We start from the raw sequence: 24,839 nt of genomic DNA on the forward strand, positions 1-24,839 counted from the left end.
TGAACAAAATAAGCAAGCTGACATTACAATGTATATCTATTATTTTGAATACATACAAATGTCATTTACGTATTTTAGTTTGTAAAGAGATTTTAAAGGTGCTAAAGAGGATCTTTTCGTTGGCTGAGAAACCAAAGACTGTTAGTGAGTTTTTGAAATGAGCGCATGCGTAAGAACAACCCCCCTCCTTCACAGCTCATTTCGAGGGAACGCCTCCCAAAACTCGTGCACGAGTATTGGAACACGAGTGTTTGTTTACCACCGGCATTCGCTGTGTGATTCATTATGTCGGACTCACCGCAGGTAACTCATAATCTGCAGTTGTTACTCCTGTCTCCTGACAAAAACACTGCATGCGGCGCCTGTGGAGTGTGGAAAGTTACTGGAGCGCGCAGCCGCGCACGTCTCTCACAATGAACGTCGTGGCAGTGATTGACAAGCCAGAGGGCCAATCCGCGCACGTCTTTCACAAGGAACGTCACGGCAGTGATTGACAAGCCTGATGTTTTTAAGGCCCTACCTCGTGCACAGATGATGTATATTAATATTATTCACTTCAGTGCACCTAATAAATTGTCTTTTATCAGTTAGTAAAGACAGTTTCAAGTAATATTGCAAAAATATATAAAACAAAACATCCTCTTGTGCACCTTTAAGTACTGTTTTTGAAGAGTGTGCATGTATGGACGTGCTCTACTTTGTAAGAACAAGCCTATGATTGAATCTGGAAATAAAGCAAAATAACTGAGAAAAACAAGTAGTCCTCAGATGCCATGTACGGATTTATAGCAAAAAATCTAGCATTAATTTGATCTCAAACTGATTCATTTAAAGAAGTTATTACTCCATCACCTGCGTGACATCATTAACCAACGTGGCTGAACGACAATACGGTTTCTGGAAACAGTCGTGACTAGCTAGTTGATTTGCTCAACGATGCATCGTACTATGGTAGTGAAACAGCGAGTTATGTCACAGACAATAACTCCATTACTACTTACCATCAGTGGGTCACTCACTTTACCAAGTGGTGCTCCGAAAATAGTTTGGAGCTGAATGTGGATAAGACCAAGGAGTTATTAATTTACACTCACCCACATATACCGGATCCGGCCCCCATCATCATACATGACAAAAAAGTGGAACATGTGAATCATTTTAAATATCTCAGACTCACATTAGATAATAAACTCAACTTTGAACAACATGTCAGAGATATATATAAACGTTCCCAACAGAGACTCCATATTCTTCGCAAGCTTCATGCCCTTTCTGTTAACCCACATCTTCTGTTATTGTTGTACACTAGCATCATTCAACCCATCCTCCTCTACTGTTCCCCTTGTTACTTCAACATGCTTTCCATCACTAATAGAAATAAGCTCATTAAGGTCACATGCACAGCATCCAAAATTATCAGTTTACCCATTACGGATCTCTCTCTTCTTAACAGCAAAGCTGTTACACGCATGGCTCGGACAGTCAGTAGAGACTCGGACCACCCTCTCCACATTTACTTTTCTCTGCTGCCCTCAGGCCACAGATACAGAACTATAAGGTGGAGGCGGGCACGCTTCAGTAAAAGCTTTGTCCCTTCTGCCATTGCTGCTTTAAACAATTTGTAACCTGAACAGATCCTGCATGCGTTGTCTTTTTGTATATTGTTATTATTGTCCTTATTTTTGTGTATTGACAGAGTATGTGAAAGCAAATTTCCCTTGGGGACAATAAAGGGTCTATCTATGTCGTTGTACAGGAAACGCACCCCTGATTGGCTTTGAATGGTTTAATTCAGTCTTAAATGAGTGATTCTGTAGTGTGTTTATTAGTTCTGACTCTTGCCAAATGTTATTTTTCTGGTGAATCTAGTTTCAGTCATGTTTGTTTTCACTTCTGACAACTGAGACGTATAGTTTTCCCCTATTTTTAGGTCAATTTGTACCAGAAAGAGATCTAACATGAAAATAAAAATGAATGCTGAATGTTATTAATTGCAAAATGAATAAATATCACGCATTTCACTCATATCTTTGTGTGTGTTTACAGCTAAAAGAAACTCTAGACCCTGCTCTGGAGCCCATTCTTCTGAAGCAGACGTTTGTGTCAGGTGGCAGAACATTGATCCGACTGGGAGATTCTGACATTGACTATGATAAAAACTTCCGTTTCTACATGACTACCAAAATGGCCAATCCCCACTATCTTCCTGAGGTGTGTGTGTGAGGAAATGCATACAATTATATTTACAAGAAACAATTTTTTTTTTTTTTTTTAAATTTAAAATGTAAATATTTGTTGTATGGTGGACCCCTCAGTCACATGGATTTTTTAGTTACTGGAAGAGACAATGATAATTCATTCTTCCATGCAAATGCCTAACCCCTACAGTTTTTTTTCCATGTAATTATTGTCTGTTATTTAGCAGCTCATTGTTTATTTTATCCTCTCAGACTATTGTGCAAATTAGGGTTTAGAAAAGGGATTCAGGGGTTGAGGTTGACACCTGTTTAAGGTCAACTGGATTTGGCACTGTAGCAAAGTGGACACGGCTGGCACCAGCCCTTCACATATCTGTTCTGCCACCACCTTGTGCACCAATCCCTCTCTGGCTCCATGCCATATCAACTCTTGCTGCAAAATTCTGGGGTGGATGCGGATCAGCGCCCACCTGCCAAGAGACAATGCCCTAGCAATCATAACAGACAGGGCCACGGGCAATAGCGCTTGCAGCAGGCAGAGAGCACACAGCCAGATATGGTTGCCTGTCAAATGGGGCTGTGCCGTTGTAAGCTCCAGCATTAGAGACAGGACAGACCTGTCATTTCAGCTTAAATAAGGGAGATGAGCTATGCTGACAGATCAGTCTGAACTAAAGAAACATTCTCACAGACAGACAGCAAATACAAAGCACACAGAGCCAATCAAAGTGTGCCTCTAGAGGATTTTTAGAGACTGAAGGGACAACAGCAGCATCTCTTGGGGGATACATTTAGCAGATAATGTCAATCATTATTTACATGCCCCTAAAGAATACATTTTTTAGTTTGTGCTATTTATTCATAATTCAATTATTCATGACCATTTCCACCTTTCTCTCAGCCATCACGATTGCCTCATTAACATCTAAATAATGTCAAGTTGGAGAAAATTAGAACAAGTTGTTTATGTTGCTTGCTTTCAATTAATGTTGATACTGTACAAGTTAGGATATGACCCCTTTAAGTTACACATCCATAATCGTTTTTGTGACTAATTTTCTCTGTCAGGTGTGCATCAAAGTGACTATCATTAACTTTACTGTTACCAAGTCTGGACTGGAAGATCAAATCCTCAGGTAATTCCCTGCTTTTATTATTCAGATTCAATATGAACACCTGAGACACATGGGCCCGGTTTCACAGACAGGGATTAGATTAAGTCAGGATTAGGCCTTAGTTCAATTAGGACATTTAAATAGCTTTTATAAACATGCCTTACTGATGTGCATCATGAGACATGAACACTGCACTGACATATTTTTAGATATTTTAGTGCAAGTTGCTTTCAGTTAAAACAGCTCAAACATGCATTTTAGTCTGGAACTAGAGTTTTCTAAAAGCTAGAAGTGATAGAATAATGTAGTAGCATAAGAGGCTAACTAGCTCACTGTATTAAGAGAGTTAAATTCACTTTGGCCTCTTTTCACTTTTTACTAACATCCATCTTACTGTAAGTGTTCCAGTCAAAACTGGTCAACCAAGACACATTACCATTTACAACTGCATTGGATGCATTTGGATTTCATGACATAAGATGTTGTCTAACAATAAATATCATTTGATGTTGATTAACTGATTATTCTCCTGCCAATGCTCACTGTGTAAAATATTGGTTGACTTTTTGTTGTGATCATTTATTTCTGTCTATGCCCAGTGATGTAGTCCGTCTGGAGCGTCCTGACTTGGAAGAACAGAGAAGCCAGCTGATAGTTCGCATCAATACAGACCGGAACCAGCTGAAAGCCATTGAGGACCGAATCCTCAAACTGCTTTTCACTTCTGAGGGCAACATCCTTGACAATGTGGAGCTTATACAAACTTTACAAGAGTCAAAGGTTAGTGGTTTGGGGTCAGAAGTTTAAAGAGTGGGAATGACATTTGAGCAGAGTAGTAGATAAGCAGGTAATAATAATTATGTATAAAAGCAGTTCAGAAGTTTGAGGTTGGATTTTTTTGTATGATTTTGAATGAAGTGTCTTATGCTTACCAAGGCTAGATTTATCGGATTAAAAATAAAGTAAAAACTGTAATATGTTTTAAATATTATGTTCTGAGAAAAGCTCTCACATAATTTGTTTGCAGAAACTACTAATTCATGTAATGCAATGACATTTATTTTTAGTGTCTAAACTCTTTCGATTGCCGCTCTTTATTTAATAATTGTCATTAAAAGTGTTTTTTTTTTTTTTTACTATGCTAATGAATGCTTCATATAAAAAAAAAAAAAATCATTGCAAATGTCACAGTCAACTAAAAAGAATGTAGCCTCGTTTGATAGTGATTACATGTTTATTTGAGAATGAGTGCTGACACATACTCTATAGCTTTTCTTCTGTGGATTTGTTTTAGCACAATTAATTTTTAGCAAATTCCCTCGACATAGTATGTTTGTACCAAATTTGAACAAACAGGAAGATCAGTGGCACAGATTGCATGTCACTGCCTGCCTTCTACCACCCACAGAGAGTAATGAAAGCCTGAATGGGAGGAACGAATAGATAGATAGATAGATAGATGAATGAAATGTTGGGCCGGCAATGAACAAAATATCTGTCTTAAAGATAAAAATCCTGTCTCCCTCTGACACCTTTGCTACAGTCTCATGTATTTATGCGGCACTTATACTGCTGTCAGTGTGGATGGCTTTACAGCTCCGTTTGCATTTTAAGAGCTCTTTATAAACACATCAAACTGTCAAGTCATTAAATTTGTCTCTGTTTGGAATGTAACACTTGACGTAAAGCAGATCTGCTCACAATTTATCCTCTTTTCTCTTGCACAGGTGACATCTCAGGCCATTAAGTCTCGGCTGGTGGAGGCGGAGACGACAGAGGAGATGATCAATGCAGCCAGAGAGAAGTATCGCCCTGTTGCCACACGTGGCTCCATCATGTACTTTGTCATTGCCAGCCTGTCTGAGATTGACCCCATGTACCAATTCTCCCTAAAGTACTTTAAACAGGTAATTTCAATCTAGAGCAGTCAATCTATAATATTTTTTCAGGATGTTATATATCAAAATAAAACCCAGCTACATTATTTTTTATATTTTACTACCGTTTAAAGGTTTGGGGTCAGTAAGATTTTTAAATTCTCTCTTTAATTCTCTTATGCTCACCAAGGCTGCATTTATTTGATCAGAAATACAGTAAAAACCAAACTAGTAATATTGTGAAATATTTTTTATTATATTATATTTTTTATTTTAATATCATTATTTTAAAATGTAATTTATTACATTTTATGTCAAAATGTATTTTTTAGCAGCCATTACTTAAGTCTTCTGTGTCACATGATCCTTCAGAAATCATTCTAATTTGCTGATTTCTTATACTGTTGAAAATGTCTCAGGTTATGAATGTAACCATGGTTCTCTGAGAAGGGGAACGTGACACTGTGTGTATTAGATTGAAGATATGGGGAACAGAATCGGTGTGACCGGTGTCTGAAGCACGTGTATACACACAACAATTTAATTTGCTGACGACAGTCCATGACATCACTACCGGAGACGTCATCAACTTTTTTGTTTGAAAGAGATGTGCAGGCAAACCCAAGGCATGGCAATGAGACGCAGTGTCTCGTTCCCCTTCTCAGGAAACCATGGTTACGTTCGTAACCTAAGACATTCCCTTTCGAAGTGGAACTCAACACTGCATCTTGGTTTGATTCTATGGTGAACAAATACACACTCCGCCATGCTGAGGGAATGCCAGCCTCATTAGCTGTGAATATAGCATGTGCCTATAGCATTATTGACTCTACAGACTTGTTTAGCCAGAGTCAGAAGTATCAGTCATACAGGGCGCATCCTAAGACTCATAGACCGTCAAGTGGTAATATTCCCCTCGACCATTACCCAAGCACATATACCCGTGACAAGGAAAGCCCTGGCATTTTTCAACCTTCTTCCCTTCCTTGTGGGCCCAGCCTTAGCCACCTGTGGTCCAGGAGTAGAGCTCTAAGGTTTAGCTATATCAGCTTCTTTAGCTTGAGCATTTGGACGTTCATTTTATATGCTACCCTGGCCTAACACTAGGACAGTAGGGGAGGGTCCTATTCTACAATCAACCCAGAAGGACTGTCTGGACCTCTTAAGGGTCCCAAGACTCCCAAACCTGACAAATGTGCCTGATAACAAGAAGAGCTGCTAAAAGGCAATTTAACCTCTACTTGTTAGGTTCTACAGGACCGGTTGAGGCTCCAACAGGGAGGCTTAGATTAGAAACTGACATGAAAGTAGTAGAGCCATGTGTATACACGTGCTATAGTCACCTTTCACTCTGATGACGTTCCCCATAGCGTAGATCCAAGGCGTAGTGTTGAGATCCTTATATATATATATATATATATATATATCAAAATGATTATATATATACACGCGTCAAACGCCTGAAACGCTCAATTCGCGCTGCAGGATGTCTGTTCGAGTCTTTGCATTGACTTAACATGTAAATCACTGGACGTCAGTTAGCATTCACAATTACCTTGGTGTTACGGCACACATCATCAAATCTTCCTGAAGCACTTTTGAATTTATTTCCTTAGCATATTTGGTCATATTGTTGATTGTTATGGCTATTATTTGAAAAGTGAAAATAATAATAAAAGAGTTTTTGAACTTTAATGTCACTAATGCTGATTATTCATTGATTCATTTGAATTGAAATATTTAATACTTTCACAGCAAAAATTATGTATGCGATTAATTTAGATTAATCAAAGAGTATGTAATTAATTAGATTCAAATAATATATATATATATATATATATATATATATATATATATATTATCCAAAAGTGACTTACAGTGCATTTAAGGCATACATTTTGACATTTCACGCATTCCCTGGAAATTTCTTCACAGTTGTTCAACAACACTATTGAGTCAGCAGAGAAACACAGAGATTTGAGCGTGAGACTACAAATCCTGTTGGATCAGACTCTGCTAAGTGCCTACACAAACGTGTCCCGTGGTCTTTTTGAGCAGCACAAGGCCATCTACAGCTTCATGCTGTGTGTGGAGATCATGATGCAGAGGGGAGAGATCTCCCAGCAGGAGTGGCAGTTCTTCCTGCGAGGGGCTGGAGGCATGGAGAAGGTCAGAAGATGTGGAAAGGGCATATATGTGATGACAAAGAGAAAGAAAGAACACCTATGTGTGTGTGTGTGTCTGTGTGTCTTTGTGTGAGTCTGTGTGTGTGTGTGTGTGTGTGTGTGTGTGTGTGTGTGTGTGTGTGTGTGTGTGTGTGTGAGTGCTTATGTATGTGTGTTCTTATTCTAATTCTGTAGTCGGCAATTATCCTTTTACAAGCCATGAATGGGATTTAATTGTGTTAATTGTTAAATTGGAGAGCCTATTTTTTTTTCTATTTCTATTTTTTCCCTTTCCTCAGGGCCTGTGCTATATGTCCCCATCAAAAAGGCATTTCTCTCACACCCCACGCTGTTTTATTGTTTTAGTGTGTTGATGCAGTATGTTTTTGCATACATTCAAGTAAACAGAGTCCACTTGAGGAGAGATGTGCTGTTACAGTGATCAGACAATCTGCCTTTCAGGCAATCAAACAGGCAAAGAAAAAAAAATTCAACATTCCTATTTGGGAGTGGGCTCTTTTGAATTCGGCCAATAAGCAACCACCCAGAATACCCAATTTAACATCTAGAAACCACAAAGAAGACACTAGTAACCACAGAGAAAGCTAAAAACCACTTAACACTTTAGCAACCTCATTACAACATCCTGGCAACCACCACTACTCTAGCATTGTGGCAGCAACACTTACACAGGCAAACTCGAACCACACCTCCTTTTACTCCTGACATTTACATGTGTTTTGTATCTGGAAATTGTTTGGTTTGCATTTACACGTTCACTGAAGTGTGTCCACCACGCAAAATACAAATCACTGTTTACATATTACATATTAATCTTTTTGTGTTCTCTTTATTTATGAACCTGTCAGTATAGGATGTTAATAGTGTTTCGAAATTTAGAAAAAGTGAAAAAAGTTATTTGGGGAGAAAAATAAGAGAAACGAGATTCCAAGTGTAATCATCCATATACTGTTTCTAGTTCATTTTCTTTGGCTGATTTTATATTTCAGTCTACTCCAATGTTTGTCAATGTTCTCATGCTCAAATCAGTAATGACTTGTTGCTTGATCAGAATCTCAAACCTTAATTCATGCTGTTTGATGGTTTTTGACACGTATCAGTATGATGAAATATTACTCACAGCTTTATGCACAAACACACAGACACTTTCTGTTCGTAACACTCCCCTTTCTCAATGCAGGAATTGCCAGAGAAGCCAGAAGTGCCCTGGTTGTCTGATTTTTCCTGGGAGACTTGTTGTAATTTAGAAGACCGTCTGCCCTGCTTTAAAGGCATTAAAGAAGAGATGATATCCACACCTATCTCTGTCAAACTGGGTATATTTTTTAATTTTCATTAAAACATCACAGGCTCATCATCAATCACAAAATAGAAATCATACAGTAATTCTTTTCTTAACACTATTTTTCCCTCTCTGTAGGGCAACTGGAGGAAACGGTAAACCCGAAGCAATGGGACGGGTATGTTACTGACCTTCCTTCTTTCTCAGAAGACATACCCTCTGAGAAACAGCCACAGGTCAGAGGTCACTGGAACCAGCGGCTTGGGGCTTTCCAGAAACTCATCCTCATCAAGAGTTTTATGGAGGAGAAGGTAAAAAAAAAATATATTAAAATAAATTTGGAATTTGAAAATGTAATTAATGTACTGTAATGTACAAACAGTTGCATTAATTTTTTAGTAACAGAGCAGAAAGTTTAGTTACTATGGGATTTTCTAGCAATTCTGAGATTATTCAAGGTTAAAATTTTGAATAAAAAATCTCACAATTCGGACATACTTTCTCAGAATTTTTTTCACAACACACAGTACTGACTTTATTTCTTGCAATTCTGAGTTTGACTTTTGTCAGAATTTTTCTTAGATTTGTTCTTCTGAATAAAAGTATTCATTTTTCAGAAATAAAAATACATAGTATCATACATAATACCACAAGGGATTTATTTCCTTTGATAATAAATCTGTGATTTGTTTGCAAAAAAGGATAGGAAGGATGAAAGGAAAGGATGTCCCCAAAAGGATAATATGAATGTAACCACAAATGTCCCCACAAGGATAGTAAAACCCTATATGTATGTGCGTGTGTACGTGTGTGTGTGTGTGTGTGTGTGTGTGTGTGTGTGTGTGTGTGTGTGTGTGTGTGGTTTTCAAATGGTTTTTAACCCTCTGTAATTTTTTCATGTCACGCCTCTGCTCAGATCATTTTACCGGTTGCAAGAATATGATAGAATTAAATTCTAGACACTGTGTACCTGGTAAACCCTATGATATCGGGACCAAATGTTGACATTTGACATGTTTTGGTCCCCATGAAGAAAACAGATTATAAATCATACTAAATAATGTTTTTCAAAGTTTTCCTTGAAGGGTAGGTTTAGGGTTAGGAGCTAGAAAATGTAATTAGCGCAGTATAAAAAACATTACACCAATGGAATGTCCTCATAATAGGCCAAATTCACAAGAATTGGAAATTACGTCACACTGTGTAAAGTTAGTTCCGCTATGGGTCTGCGGCTATTACATTAATATGCACTAATATTGCTTCTTATTTTTTCTGTTTTGTCTATTTTCCAAGTTGCTGTTATATAATCTACAAAGAAATTAATTTCTTATTATATAGGATTATATAATATATATATATATATATATATATATATATATATATATATATATATATATATATACAGGTGCATCTCAATAAATTAGAATGTCGTGGAAAAGTTCTTTTATTAAAGTAATTCAACTCAAATTGTGGAACTAAATTGTGAAATAAATTCAGTGCACACAGACTGAAGTACTTTAAATCTTTGGTTCTTTTAAGTGTGATGATTTTGGCTCACATTTAGCAAAATTCCACCAATTCACTATCTTAAAAAATGTTAATACTTCATAAGATCAATAAAAAAAAGGAAATTTTAAACAGAAATGTCAGGCTTCTGAAAAGTATGTTCATTTCTATGCACTCAATACTTGGCTGGGCCTCCTTTTGCATGAATTACTGCGTCAATGCGGCGTGGCATGGAGGCAATCAGCCTGTGGCACTGATCAGCCCAGGTTGCTTTGATAGCGGCCTTCAGGTCATCTGCATTGTTGGATCTGGTGTCTCTCATCTTCCTCTTGACAATACCCCATAGATTCTCTATGGGGTTCAGGTCAGGCGAGTTTGCTGGCCAAACAAGCACAGTAACACCATTGTCACTGAACCAGCTTTTGGTACCTTTGGCAGTGTGGGAAGGTGCCAAATCCTGCTGCAAAATGAAATCAGCATCTCCATAAAGCTTGTCAGCAGAAGGAAGCATAAAGTGCTCTAAAATTTCCTGGTAGATGGCTGCGTTGACTGTTGACTTCAGAAAACACGGTGGACCAACACCAGCAGATGACATGGCAGCCCAAATCATCACTGACTGTGGAAACTTCACACTTGACTTCAAGCAACATGGTTTCTCTGCCTCTCCACCCTTCTTCCAGACTCTGGGACCTTGATTTCCAAATGAAATGCAAAATTTACTTTCACCTGAAAAGAGGACTTTGGACCACTGAGCAACAGTCCAGTTCTTTTTCTCCTTAGCCCAGGTAAGACGCTTCTGACGTTGTCTTTGGTTCAGAAGTGGCTTGGTATGTGGAATGTGACAGTTGTAGCCCATTTCCTGAAGACGTCTGTGTGTGGTGGCTCTTGATGCACTGACTCCAGCTGACTCCATCCTTTTGAAGCTCTCCTAAGTTCTTAAATCGGCTTCGCCTGACAATCTTCTCAAGCCTGCGGTCATTCCTTTCACTTGTACACCTTTTCCTACCACACTTTTTCCTTCCAGTCAACTTTCCATGAATATGCTTTGGCACAGCACTCTGCGAACAGCCAGCTCTTTCAGCAATGACCCTCTGTGGCTTACCCTCATTGTAGAGGGTCTTGATGATCATCTTCTGGACAACTGTCAAGTCAGCAGATTTCCCCATGACTTTTGTTGGGATTACTGACCTAAACCCAGTATATATATACTGAGAATGGTAATTTAATAGAACTTGAAATGAAATATTCTAATAATTTGAGATACTGATATTTTGATTTTGATGAGCAGCAAGCTGTAATCATCAAAATGAAAACAAAGTCTGGAAATATTTTACTTTATGTCTAATAAACCTAGAATATATTTAAGTTTTACTTTTTGAATTAAATTACAGAAGAAAAAAAATAACTTTTTCATGATATTCTAATTTATTAAGATGCACCTGTATGTATGTATGTATGTATGTATGTATATATATATATATACATACAGCATGAATTAATACAACAACATTTTATCCCGCATTCAAGCATATAACTAATTCTGACAGATTAAAATAATGAAACTAAGGCATAATTTATTTCCAAGCCCACATTATATACAACATACATTAATCACAGTCTTAATATAGTAAGCAGAGCAACTATTAAATGTGCAACAGCAACAATACTACTACTAATAGGTTTGTTAATACTGTGCATATTTACAGTTTTTAAGATGATGATGACATGAGCATATGAGAGCAAATGAGATGAGAAATATCATTGAAAGATGACAGAATTGTTGCCATTTATAATAGATATATCCAGAAACATGCAGTATATGCATCCAGGGTGTGAGCAGTCCTGTTTCTCATTAATCAGAGCATCAGGTCTGTGTGACAAGGGAGCTGTCAGATGATGATTTCTGCAGCACATTGTGAAAAACACTCTTTTTACATGGACTGTGATAATGTATAGCCATACCAAACCAGAGAATGATACAACCAATTTAAGTGCTGTCATTTTGAATTAGTTTTTAAATTTAGCTCCTAATTAGAGCTTTGTGGCCTCACCAATAAATCACCAAGACAGTTTAAACATTTTCATGATATTTAATTCAGAGTTTAAAAAAATATATTGAAGAAATTTTTACTGAAGAATAGTTTGCAGTTTCATCAGCAGAAGCCAGCTAAGTCTTACAAGGAGGTCGTAGGCTGCTCTGCGTACATTCACATTTCCACAGCAATTATACTCTAACAGAACTAACTACGTCATTACTTCAGGTTAACTGATTCTGATTGGCTAAGAAAAATAGACAAAATTAGTAATTTTCCACACATGGACTGATAGTCAGAAGCGTATCTCCATCCATCACGCTTCTGATGGTCATTGAAATGTATTTCAAGTCTCTAACTCTGTGTGTTCCAGGTTGTTTTTGCAGTGACTGAGTTTGTTATTATCGGTTTGGGACAACAATTTGTGGAGAATCCCCCAGTGGATCTTGCAACCCTATACACAGACATGTCCCCTTCCATTCCCCTGGTCTTCATTCTAAGCACGGGTTCAGATCCAATGAGAGCATTTCAGCGGTTTGCCAATGAGAGAGGATACCAGGATCGGTACTTATACATGCACTATTGACATTTACTGTATACACCCTGTTTGCTCAATCACTTCCTAGTAAAGTGACATATGTAAGTACATACTTGCATGAATTAATTAATACTCAGGGTGTTGTATATATGTGTTGATTATATCCACCCATACAGAATGTGTGATGCATGTTCCAGGTGGCTTACAAACAGATCTCCTAAAAAAAACAAAAAACAAAAACACTTCAGTATGTGATATTTATGAAGATAATTTCTTTGCTGTTCTGGTTTTCCTTAAAGAAAGGCTTACACTCACACTATTACACATTTACACGCTTGCACTATTCACATTGCGCTCAAAACTGAGGTACCACAGATATCAGTGTTTGGACCTTTATTCTTCTTCACCTATACTACTTCTTCAAAACCAATGCTTCTTTTAGCACTGCTGTACCAATGACATTCAGCAGTACACATCATTTCCTCCTTGTGTGTGTGTGTGCCTTGTCGACATATCAGCTTTAATTGTGATGAGTTCCTCTTCCTCTCAGCCATGACATCCCTCACCAAATTCCTCTCTGTCTCATTCAGAGGTCACATAGTCATTGCCTCCTGGTATGTATCATCACATCTCATTGTGTCATCCTGGGTGACATGCTCTTATGATAGCAGCAATCTTTCTTGACCACAGGTTTACTTAGCTTCTTGTCCAGGTTCTGTCAATTTTATAGCTAGATGTCTGTAATTCCTTTCTTGTTTGCCAACCAGCATCTACTATACATCTGCTATATTTCTAGAGTGGGTCCAAAATCTTATCTCTCAAATGGTTTTTAACCCTCTGTAATTTTTTCATGTCACGCCTCTGCTCAGATCATTTTACCAGTTGCCAGAATATGATAGAATTAAATTCTAGACACTGTTTCTAGCCCACAGTGCTGCCAATTTCCTGTCCTCCCATTATTTCAGTCTTGCAATAAATCTTAAACCTGAGCCTGGATGTTACTTCTGCTTGCCAACTAAGAGAGCAATAGATTCATTAGTCATATTCCAACAAAGCCATAAGAAACACATTTTCAAAAGGTTCACCTTCTGTCAAGGACTTGTACTAGTTTTGGACAGCCATACTTTAAATAACAGCATGTTATACTTTGTAGCTTATTCTGGCCAAGAACTACCCATTTAAGTAGGAAGAGACCCTTAAGGCCCTGATATACTCACAAGTTCTTTTTCATTCTTCACTAAGGGGTAAAAACAAGTTCAAAATACCTTTTCAGCAATACACTATTAGTGAACATCCTTGTTGTGAACAATGCAACTCCAATTGAACTTTGTTTTGGCCTGATTTTGTTCAAAATTCAGTTTGTTGTTTCCGCTTGAAGTATGTCGGGGTCTTCAGACTGGCATGTAAAGCCGCCAAGTACCGTTTTATTTATTTTTGTGTTAATGTGACATTTACTGTAGGCATAGGTGTATTTGAAATAGTTGTAGTGACAATAATCGACCAGACAAAATTTGACAAATCCAGCAACTATGATAAACATGACAAATCACAACTTTTGCAGTTATTGTGGTTTTCTTGAATTGCAGGGTGAAATCTATCTCGCTGGGTCAGGGTCAGGGTCCTATAGCAGAGAAGTTGATTATGGAAGCTATGAAGATTGGTAACTGGATCTTCCTGCAAAACTGCCACCTTGCTGTGTCTTGGATGCTGGCAATGGAGGAACTCATCAAAACCTTCAATGAACCTGGTTAGTTTGTATGTGTGCAGGGATTCCTGCAATCCCTAGGGGTCATTTATTGTGTAATATCAAAATTTGTGTAAAAAAAAAACAAAAAATCAACCAAAGCTTAAGTTTAAAAGCTGAATGTATGTAAGACGAAATGTTTTGATAGACGTATTGTATGCTTACCAAGGCTGCGTTTATTTGATCAAAATACAGCAAAAAAAGTATTACAAGTGAGAAAGTATTACAAATTAAATTAATATTTATATATATTTTTTATTTGAATATATTTTGCAATTTATTCCTGTGATGGCAAAGCTCTATTTCTAGCCATTACTTCAGTCTTCAGTGCCACATGATCCTTTAGAAATCATTCTAAATCCTAATTTGGTGCTCAAGAATCATTTATTACTATTATTACTATTATTATTATTATTATTATTATTATTATTATTATCAGTGTTTAACACAGTTCTGCTCCTTAATATTTTTGAATATTTATAATACTTTATTTATAAACCCGATTCCAAAAAAGTTGGGACTCTGTACAAATTGTGAATAAAAAAGGAATGCAATAACTTACAAATCTCATATACTTATATTATATTCACAATAGAATATAGATAACATATCAAATGTTGAAAGTGAGACATTTTGAAATGTCATGCCAAATATTGGCTCATTTTGGATTTCATGAGAGCTACACTTTTTTTCCAAAAAAGTTGGGACAGGTAGCAATAAGAGGCCGGAAAAGTTAATTGTACATATAAGGAACAGCTGGAGGACCAATTTGCAACTTATTAAGTCAATTGGCAACATGATTGGGTATAAAAAGAGCCTCTCAGAGTGGCAGTGTCTCTCAGAAGTCAAGATGGGCAGAGGATCACCAATTCCCCCAATGCTGTGGCGAAAAATAGTGGAGCAATATCAGAAAGGAGTTTCTCAGAGAAAAATTGCAAAGAGTTTGAAGTTATCATCATCTACAGTGCATAATATCATCCAAAGATTCAGAGAATCTGGAACAATCTCTGTGCATAAGGGTCAAGACCAGAAAACCATACTGGATGCCCGTGATCTTCGGGTCCTTAGACGGCACTGCATCACATACAGGAATGGTACTGTAATGGAAATCACAACATGGGCTCAGGAATACTTCCAGAAAACATTGTCGGTGAACACAATCCACCGTCCCATTTGCCATTGCCGGCTAAAACTCTATAGGTCAAAAAAGAAGCCATATCTAAACATGATCCAGAAGCGCAGGCATTTTCTCTGGGCCAAGGCTCATTTAAAATGGACTGTGGCAAAGTGAAAAACTGTTCTGTGGTCAGACGAATCAAAATTTGAAGTTCTTTTTGGAAAACTGGGACGCCATGTCATCCGGACGCCATGTCATATCAGCGCTCAGTTCAGAAGCCTGCATCTCTGATGGTATGGGGTTGCATGAGTGCGTGTGGCATGGGCATCTTACACATCTGGAAAGGCACCATCAATGCTGAAAGGTATATCCAAGTTCTAGAACAACATATGCTCCCATCCAGACGTTGTCTCTTTCAGGGAAGACCTTGCATTTTCCAACATGACAATGCCAGAACACATACTGAATCAATTACAACATCATGGCTGCGTAGAATAAGGATCCGGGTACTGAAATGGTCAGACTGCAGTCCCGATCTTTCACCCATAGAAAACATTTGGCGCATAATAAAAAGGAAGATGCGACAAAGAAGTCCTAAGACAGTTGAGCAACTAGAAGCCTGTATTAGACAAGAATGGGACAACATTCCTATTCCTAAACTTGAGCAACTTGTCTCCTCAGTCCCCAGACATTTGCAGACTGTTATAAAAAGAAGAGGGGATGCCACACAGTGGTAAACATGGCCTTGTCCCAACTTTTTTGAGATGTGTTGATGCCATGAAATTTAAAATCAACTTATTTTTCCCTTAAAATGATACATTTTCTTAGTTTAAACATTTGATATGTCATCTATGTTGTATTCTGAATAAAATATTGAAATTTGAAACTTCCACATCATTTCATTCTGTTTTTATTCACAATCTGTACAGTGTCCCAACTTTTTTGAAATCGGTTTTATATGTAATATACTCACTTGACATGTGGTCGGTATAATTTCTCTAGAACCACTGAAGCTGAAACTGTTAGATTAGTATGATCTTCCAAATAAACTTCAAATGAATGACTCGATTTATTCAGCAACTATTTTTTTATTTTTATATATTTGTGTCTGTGTCCATGTTTGTATTGTTCAGTGAATATATTATTGTTCTGTTTTAAGACATACTCACCTGTTTTGAACCTGCTTCTTCTACCTTATATTACAGATTGTGTGTTGCACATGTGTATCCATTATAAAGCTATTTTTTGGCCTGTTCTTAATATTGTCCTGTTCTTGTATGACCTTTGCAGATACTGTTATTCATGAGGACTTCAGACTGTTCCTTAGTTCCATGCCTACCAATGTGTTTCCTGTCACTGTATTACAAAACTCTGTCAAGGTAACACAAGGACACAAACTTGCTTAAGTACATATGTACATAAAAGCTTTATAAACAAATGATAGTTATAAAGTTCTATGAGTGCTCATGCATGAGTACTAATTTTTCAGGAAAGTATGCAGATTCCTTTATCTCATTTTTTATCTTTCGGAGATGAAAACATGCATCAATGTAGAGCGAAGTTTTATGTGTCAATGACATCCATATGCTGATGACATGCACATATTTTTACCTTTACACGTCATTCATCCTTCCAGCTCTTGGATATGTCTGCATGTATATCAAATTAAAATTTTAGTCACACTAACGCAGTCACACACTCCTGCAAGAAGAAGATAACACTTCACAAGGAGGAGCGCTTTCATATTTTATTCACTCTCTACCTAATACATTAACATCCCTGTGCTCACGTCCCTATCAATTAAACCCCAGCTTTACCTAAATCACTGGAACCAATAGTAGTGTATAAGACCTTAAACAATGTTTCATTATAATGAAAGTGAAGTGACATGGATGTCTTTAAGTGGTCAGAATGTTTAGAGTTTGTAACTTAGTTTTATTAATTTTAGCAGTTCTATTTTGTCTTTGGCTTTAATTTTTGTTTTGTTGCTAATATGTCTGTGTTGCCAGAAAACTAATGAGCCTTTGTTAATGTGATGGTAGGTTACTAACGAGCCCCCAAAGGGTCTCCGTGCCAATGTGAGACGTGCCTTTGCTGAGATTGGCAGTACATTCTTTGAGGAACACATCCTTGGCAGGAAATGGAGGAAGATCATTTTTGGAGTGTGTTTTTTCCACGCCATCATTCAGGTCAGGGCCCAAAATTCAGTCTCTATTCAATTTGAAGCCTTTAGAGATTATAAGGTTTAAAAGCATGAATGCAGTTTTTATGATTCAATAAAAACGATTAGATGGAAACTTTGCTCTTGTGCAGCTTATATGGTAAATTTGTTTTGGAGTAACTTTAAATTGTTCCTCTTTGTGAGGTTAAGTTTACATTTTTTATGTGTCTATGATTTTTATGTACAGCTTAAAACCACATACCTAGGTGGTAGAAAATAAACAGTATGAGCTGTGTGCGAATATATTGAAATATATATATATATATACTACAAATTTAAAGTATTTTATTCTCATTAAGGCTACATTTGTTTGATCAAACATACAGTAATAACAGTAATGTTGTGAAGTATTATTACAATTATATATCATTATATTTATTCTTGTGATGGCAAAGCTGAATTTTCAGCATCCATTACTCCCGTCTTCAGTGTCACATGGTCCTTCATAAATCATTCTAATATAATTCTATTAAGTAGCATGTATTATTATTATTATCAATGCTGAAAATGGTTGTGCTGCTTAATATTTTTGTGTAAACTGAAACATTCTTTCAATATTGTTTGCTGAATAGAAAATTCAAAAGAACAGCATTTATTTGATGCAGAAATCATTTGTTAAATTTTACATGAATCTAGTTAAAATGTGTTTGGAAAAAAGCAATGGTTTGTAGAATAGATGTTCAGGAGGGCTTTACTTATTCACATCTTAAATCCTTCTTTTATGTGTTTATATGTGATTTCCTTTGTGTGTGTGTGTATGCATTCATGTGTGTCTAGGAGAGGAAGAAATTTGGTCCTCTGGGCTGGAACATCCGTTATGAATTCAATGACAGCGACAGAGAGTGTGCTCTTCTCAACCTAAACCTCTACTGCCAGACAGGACACATACCCTGGGATGCTCTTATATACATCACAGGTATACTGTATGTGTGTTTATTGCAGAAGTATTTATAGCATCAGTCATTAGCCCCTTTCACACAGCAATCCCGGTATTTAGAACGACTTTTCTGGTAAATACACAAATGTGCTTTTCACACAAGCAATAGCGTTCTGTCTTTTGACTGATAATATACCATACACACATCAGAACCAAAATACTGGTAAACTTTTTGATGTCAGTCATCAAAAATGACATTTAAAAGCACTTTAGTTTCATTTTAGTTACTTTTTTTTCTTTCTTTTTTTACCTCTGAGTGACAGGTGTAAGGGGATGATTACTCAGAATGCAGTTTTGCTCTTAATAACGAGACGCATTAAAAGTTACTATAGTATTGCAGTTACTATAGTACGAAATAACTGCAGAGCCACAGCGCTAATGAGTGAAAAACTAGGCAGGGTCTCGAGTGCGAGACTCGGCACAATGGTCAGACATCCATCTAGCGCATGTTTACATAGAAAAACAGTTAAAAGCACTGGAACTTACAGTAAACAGCTCCGACAAAGCTTTATAATTGGCCCAAAGTAAACTTCTTATGTCAGCGCGTTCTGACCTTGTACGTGCTCATACCGGCAATCTTCATTCTTTGTTCATCATACCGGTATTTTACTGGTAATGTTTCAACTTCTCATACTGGTAAACTGCCAGAACGGATTTACCTGTATTTTTTTAAAAGGTCCTGTTCACACGTGATCTTTTACTGTAATTTACCGGTAATTTACCAGTAGTCAAGTCAAGTCACCTTTATTTATATGGTGCTTTTTACAATGCAGATTGTGTCAAAGCAGCTTTACATTGATAACTGGTACATAATTTGTGCTGCACAGCAGCTCTTCAAGAATAGTGTCAATGCAGGCAGATCAAAGCACTGTTGAATAAATGTCAAGAATATTGTTGAATATCAAATGTCAAGTCAAATGTCAAGTGTCCCCAACTAAGCAAGCCAAAGGCGACAGCGGCAAGGAACCCAAACTCCAACAGGTGACATCAGGTGGCAAACAAGTGGCAAATAGTTGTTAAAATGGAGAAAAAAACCTTGGGAGAAACCAGGCTTAGTCGGGGGGCCATTTCTTCTCTGGCAAACAGTGCTTTGTTACAAATCAGGTTGCTATCATAAGTCTGATAGGATTGCAACAATCAAAGTATTTATTTCAGTTCCATCCAGTTGAGGATCGTATTCATCACGCCGGTATGAATGGTTTGTCGAGGAACTGTGCTACTGGCTGTTGTGTCGATGAGGCCTTCACAATGGATGATCTAGTCGACTCGATCTCTGCTGATACTTCAGGGCTGCGTTGTGGTCGTGTCCAATTGAGGATCGTATTCATCACGACGGTATGGTCGGTTTGTTGAGGAACTGTGGCACTGGCTGTCGTGTTGATGATGTCTTCACAATGGATAATCTAGTCGACTCGATCTCTGCTGATACTTCAGGGCTGCGTTGTGGTCGTGTCAAGGCGCAGGTCCTTGGTCTCAGCTGGATACGGCCCAGATCCGGTTGACTACGGTAAACCTCGGGATTAAGAAACAAAGGCTAGTATTAGCGTAGATGCCATTCTTTTTCTGATGTAACGAGTACATCTGGTGTTATAGGAAGTAAAGTAAAGACTGTATGTGTCAAAGGGGCTATTGATTCACACTTTCACATGTTCCTCTTAGCTTGCTAGTATTGTTGTGTGTATGGGTTTGTTTAAGTAAATTAAATAAATAAATATTAATATTTGTGCAATATTATTGTAATTTCTCAGAAAATCTTTTGGATTCTTTCACTAAAATTTCCAAAATGTTTTATAATTGTTACGAATGCATTGCTCTTTTGTAGGCATAATTTTATAGACCATCAGCTGGTTACAATAAATGTTATTAAATTTGGTGCAGCTGGTGGCATGCGGGGACTATGAGAGAATGTTCCAGTAATTTTGTTATGAGAGGCTTTGGGAAAGACTCATTAAGGAAGCTTCACACAATGTCAAACTGTCTCATTAATTCTTGGCAAGGTGTCAGTCAGTCATGCAATGAATTGAAATGTGTTGGTGTATGTGTGTTTTATTGTCTCTGTAGGTGAGATTACGTATGGAGGCAGGGTGACGGATGCCTGGGATCAGCGATGCTTACGCACCATACTCAAGAGTTTCTTCTCTCCAGCCACATTAGAGGATGGCTATACTTTCTCTAAATCAGGTATACACAGACACAGGTTTACTTTGATAAATGGGGAAATTTCATAGACTTCTGTTGTTTTTATATAAAGTTAGTTCTAAATACTATAATCTTACCCTAACCCCAACAGAAAACATTTTGAATTTTTACAATTTAAAAAAAAAAAAAAAAAAAAAGCTTTGTTACAAATCTCTGGGTAAAAATTTGTCCTTAAAAAATGGATAAGTAGGTACACACACAGAGGCACTCTCTCTTATCTAATCTAAAATTCTTACTTTGCCCACAAATTAAGGCCTTAAAAAGGTCTAAATCAGAGACCAAAGTCTTAAATTCATGAAGTCATGACATTAAATGTTACATTGCAAAATTGAATATCTTGCCCAGTATTTTTGTCCTGTTTTTCCAATACAAATATCTATATAAAATAACTTTAAATATCTTTAAATCAAGATACATTTACTTGAGATGCAATTGTAAAATGAAGTATTGAAAAATGTAACAAGATTATCAGAGTTTATGCTTAAAATAATTGGCAGATATTTGATCTGGTTTTAATCATAAACTCAATTTATTTTGATCAATTTCACAGAAACAAGACATTAAAATTTAGAAAATTTCAGAAAATTTTAGACATTAGACAAAAATGCAGAGGAAAAACGTGATTTTTTTGCAGTGTGATCAGAAGATACAGAAAAAAAATCCATATTCTAGTGATTCTGTAGTGAATCAAGCTACTTTTTTTGCAAAATTAATAAAAAAGTAATGGATATCTGTTATAAGTTGTATTGTCAAACTCTAAAGTGTTGCTAATACAACTCATTGTGTTTCTTCCTAGACATTTACATTTTGTCCTCTTAGAATTATATAAGGTTCTATCTGACATTTTTTGTCAAAACTGAGTTATTCACATATTCTTATTCCGTGACAACTTTATGTGATGTTGTTACATTATGTGAGGTCTATCCACAAAGGCATATGGAATGCAAAAACTTTGAAGCTCAGTACATCAAAACTGCTCAGAATGCAGATAAAACCTTATAATTCCAAGGTGAAGATTTAGAGAACATATTGACATATTGTTTTCCCATTGATTTATTCATAAAATTTTCTTTACTTGGTCTTAAAAAGGTCTTTAAAAAGTCTTAAATTTACCTTCATAAAACCTGCAGAAACCCTGTATTGGTAAATAATACAGGCATGCATTCAGCTTCAATCATCAAATACAAAATCTTGTATTTAGACTTGCAAATTACATAAATTAAAGATGGAGTGTGTATTTTTCCAATGCTGAAATACTTTTTGCTGTCCCAGTTTTAATGTGCAGAGACAACTATAATCGCAAGTATAGTGGTTGAGAGTGGAGGAGCACGAGGGGAGGGGGAGTGTTATGTTTGCGAACCCTTTTTGTATATTTTGTTTAGTGCCACTACACTTTATTACAGGCTTCATGTTAGTGCCACTGGATCATTACACACTTCAACTTTAAATAACAAAGGCTCTCTTTGCTTTTGTGCAGGGATTTATTTTGCTCCTGATTCAGACAGCTTGACTGACTATAAGCTTTATATTGAGGATCTGCCTCTTATTGATGATCCAGAGGTCTTTGGCATGCATGAAAACGCTAATCTAGCCTTCCAGGTAACTCTCACCTTTTCTTGCTGCACAAAAAATTAGATAAAGAGCTCCTGCTACCTGACATATACTGTAACATACACATGGGTCTCCTTTCCATCTTTGAAAACAGAGGCAGGAGACAATGACACTAATCTGCACCATTCTGGAAGTCCAGCCCCGCTCCTCAGCAGCTGGTGGAGGGAAGAGCAATGATGAGGTGGTCCATGAGCTGGCTGACTCCATCTTAGCAAAGATCCCTGGTTAGTCTCAAACCCCTGTAACTCTCTGCACACAAGTCTATTGTCACTTCATTGGTTTTATAATGAGTTCTTTGGACCTGCCTGTGTGTGTGTGTTTCTGTGCATGATGTGTGTGCATCTGAGCAGAGAAATTAGATATGGATGCAGCAGTGGAGAGTCTGTTCTTGCAAGACTCGAATGGTAGAGTTAACTCCCTAACCACTGTGCTCGGACAGGAAGTAGACCGCTTTAACTTCCTGTTGCGTGTGCTGAAGGTAAGAGACCATTTTTGACTGTAAACTACAGCAGCTAATCAAACAAGAATGAATGAATTATTGATCACACACTCTTGATTGTTTGTATTTGTGTGTGCATGCATTTCCTGCAGAGTTCGCTATGTACTCTGCAGAAGGCAATAGCAGGTCTAGTGGTGATGTCAGAAGAAATGGAGAAGATTTATAACAGTTTCCTGAATAACCAAGTTCCTGTTCACTGGTCTAATGCCGCTTACCCATCTCTCAAACCTCTCGGCAGCTGGGTTAGAGATCTCACCCTGCGCACTGCATTTATAGAGGTATGTCTATGTCACCAGCGTTTCCCATTAATTACCTAGATGTGGCAGCCCAATCATTTACCCGGCCACAGTTTCATAAAGAACCAAAAATATTTGACACTTTTCATAATAACATAAAAGATGTCTAACACTGTGTTTTGCACCAATGCTTTGGCAATGCATCTGTCAGTCAACTAAAATTGCATTTGACTTAGTCCAATTATCAAATCACAAAAGGCTGCTATTATGTTAGTATGTTAGTATATAATCTGTTTTCTGCATCTCAGAGTGGCTCGGTTCACAGTAAATCCATCTCTGTGTGTGCTGTGAGTTTAAGTGTGCGCCTGCAATTTGGGAACGCAGGGTGTGCCAAGTTGACTTTATTTTTATATTTGCATATTTTACAAAAATTTTTGTGGAGAAATTCACAGAACTTTATTAGATTTGTAATGGGAAGCGTTTATAAACTAAACACAGAAGCTTAAAGGTCTCCCTGCATAAAAAGGTAAAAAGGTTTTAACTCTTGCGAAAGAAGAAAAAAATATATATATAATTATAATTATTCAAATTTATTTTTACTGTGCAGTTATATTACACTAATATTATATTATATATTATGTCTGAATTATTATTATTATTCAAATTGTTTACTTTAAAGTCCAGGTACAAGTCTATGCAATGCATTTTTTAACTCTGTTCATTTTACTGAAAGATGTCTGAGAGACAGACACCAGATTGATGTGTTTAACTGTAAAATTTACAGTAAATTTTACTTAAAATTTAAAGGGTGCAAGACCTGCATATATTAAACAAATTTGCTTTCCTACTTTCATACATCTTGATGCATCATGCATTTTGATACATGGCTCACAGGCTTGAAGCTACAGGCATTAAAAATGGTCTCAGGTTTAAGACTCCAAGCATGTGCGCAGACACACTTTTTTCCTCTGTATTCAGGAGGTTCACTTTCATTGTACATGGACAATTTCCTCAGGGTTGGGGATTCCAGTAAAGGCCAGTGATATGTGAGCTGTGTTCTGTTGTTATTATAGTTCATGAATGGAGCCAGAGGGGCTCACAGCCATTCCGAACCACACTTAAAGAATCTACATAAACAACTACAATTTTTTTTACTGTATATCCTCACTTCACTGTCTGACACACGCATATGGTGATAGCTCCCTTGCATGGGTTGATGGGCACACTCAAACTGTTATCTCTGACTGGATGTGCTGTTCCGTGTGGCTGGCCTGAGTGCTCTGTTATATAACACACAGACACACACGATAAGCTCATGTTAATATGGATGAATTGAAGAAGTATTCATGTTTCTGAACTCAGCAAACAGGCTCAGCATGTGTAACTGGACTGGTTTAAATTTCAGCAGGGAAGTGAGAAATTTCATGAATAGACTGAGGTACACTGCATAATATAAGCCCACCATCATAAATGAGAAAGAAAAATGAATTATCCATTGCTGTTATTCTCCTTAGATGAAAGAAAAAAAATATTTGAAACA

The 24,839-nt window shown here is 37.1% G+C and overlaps 1 protein-coding gene across 1 annotated transcript in view; it reads left to right on the forward strand.

The window, feature by feature from the left end:
* dnah6 (dynein, axonemal, heavy chain 6) overlaps positions 1-24,839 on the forward strand; it is a 91,222-nt gene that overhangs the window by 61,068 nt on the left and 5,315 nt on the right. The window contains exons 59-75 of the mRNA XM_048197639.1: positions 2,047-2,211; positions 3,267-3,334; positions 3,913-4,093; positions 5,041-5,220; positions 7,126-7,359; positions 8,557-8,692; positions 8,797-8,969; positions 12,571-12,761; positions 14,322-14,482; positions 16,887-16,975; positions 17,639-17,785; positions 18,595-18,733; positions 20,816-20,935; positions 22,431-22,552; positions 22,659-22,788; positions 22,915-23,042; positions 23,156-23,341. Coding sequence (XP_048053596.1) covers positions 2,047-2,211; positions 3,267-3,334; positions 3,913-4,093; positions 5,041-5,220; positions 7,126-7,359; positions 8,557-8,692; positions 8,797-8,969; positions 12,571-12,761; positions 14,322-14,482; positions 16,887-16,975; positions 17,639-17,785; positions 18,595-18,733; positions 20,816-20,935; positions 22,431-22,552; positions 22,659-22,788; positions 22,915-23,042; positions 23,156-23,341 — 2,550 coding nt within the window. The remainder of the gene's footprint in view (positions 1-2,046; positions 2,212-3,266; positions 3,335-3,912; positions 4,094-5,040; positions 5,221-7,125; positions 7,360-8,556; positions 8,693-8,796; positions 8,970-12,570; positions 12,762-14,321; positions 14,483-16,886; positions 16,976-17,638; positions 17,786-18,594; positions 18,734-20,815; positions 20,936-22,430; positions 22,553-22,658; positions 22,789-22,914; positions 23,043-23,155; positions 23,342-24,839) is intronic.

The sequence above is a fragment of the Megalobrama amblycephala genome, linkage group LG7, assembly GCF_018812025.1.
Source record: "Megalobrama amblycephala isolate DHTTF-2021 linkage group LG7, ASM1881202v1, whole genome shotgun sequence".
Taxonomy (NCBI): domain Eukaryota; kingdom Metazoa; phylum Chordata; class Actinopteri; order Cypriniformes; family Xenocyprididae; genus Megalobrama; species Megalobrama amblycephala.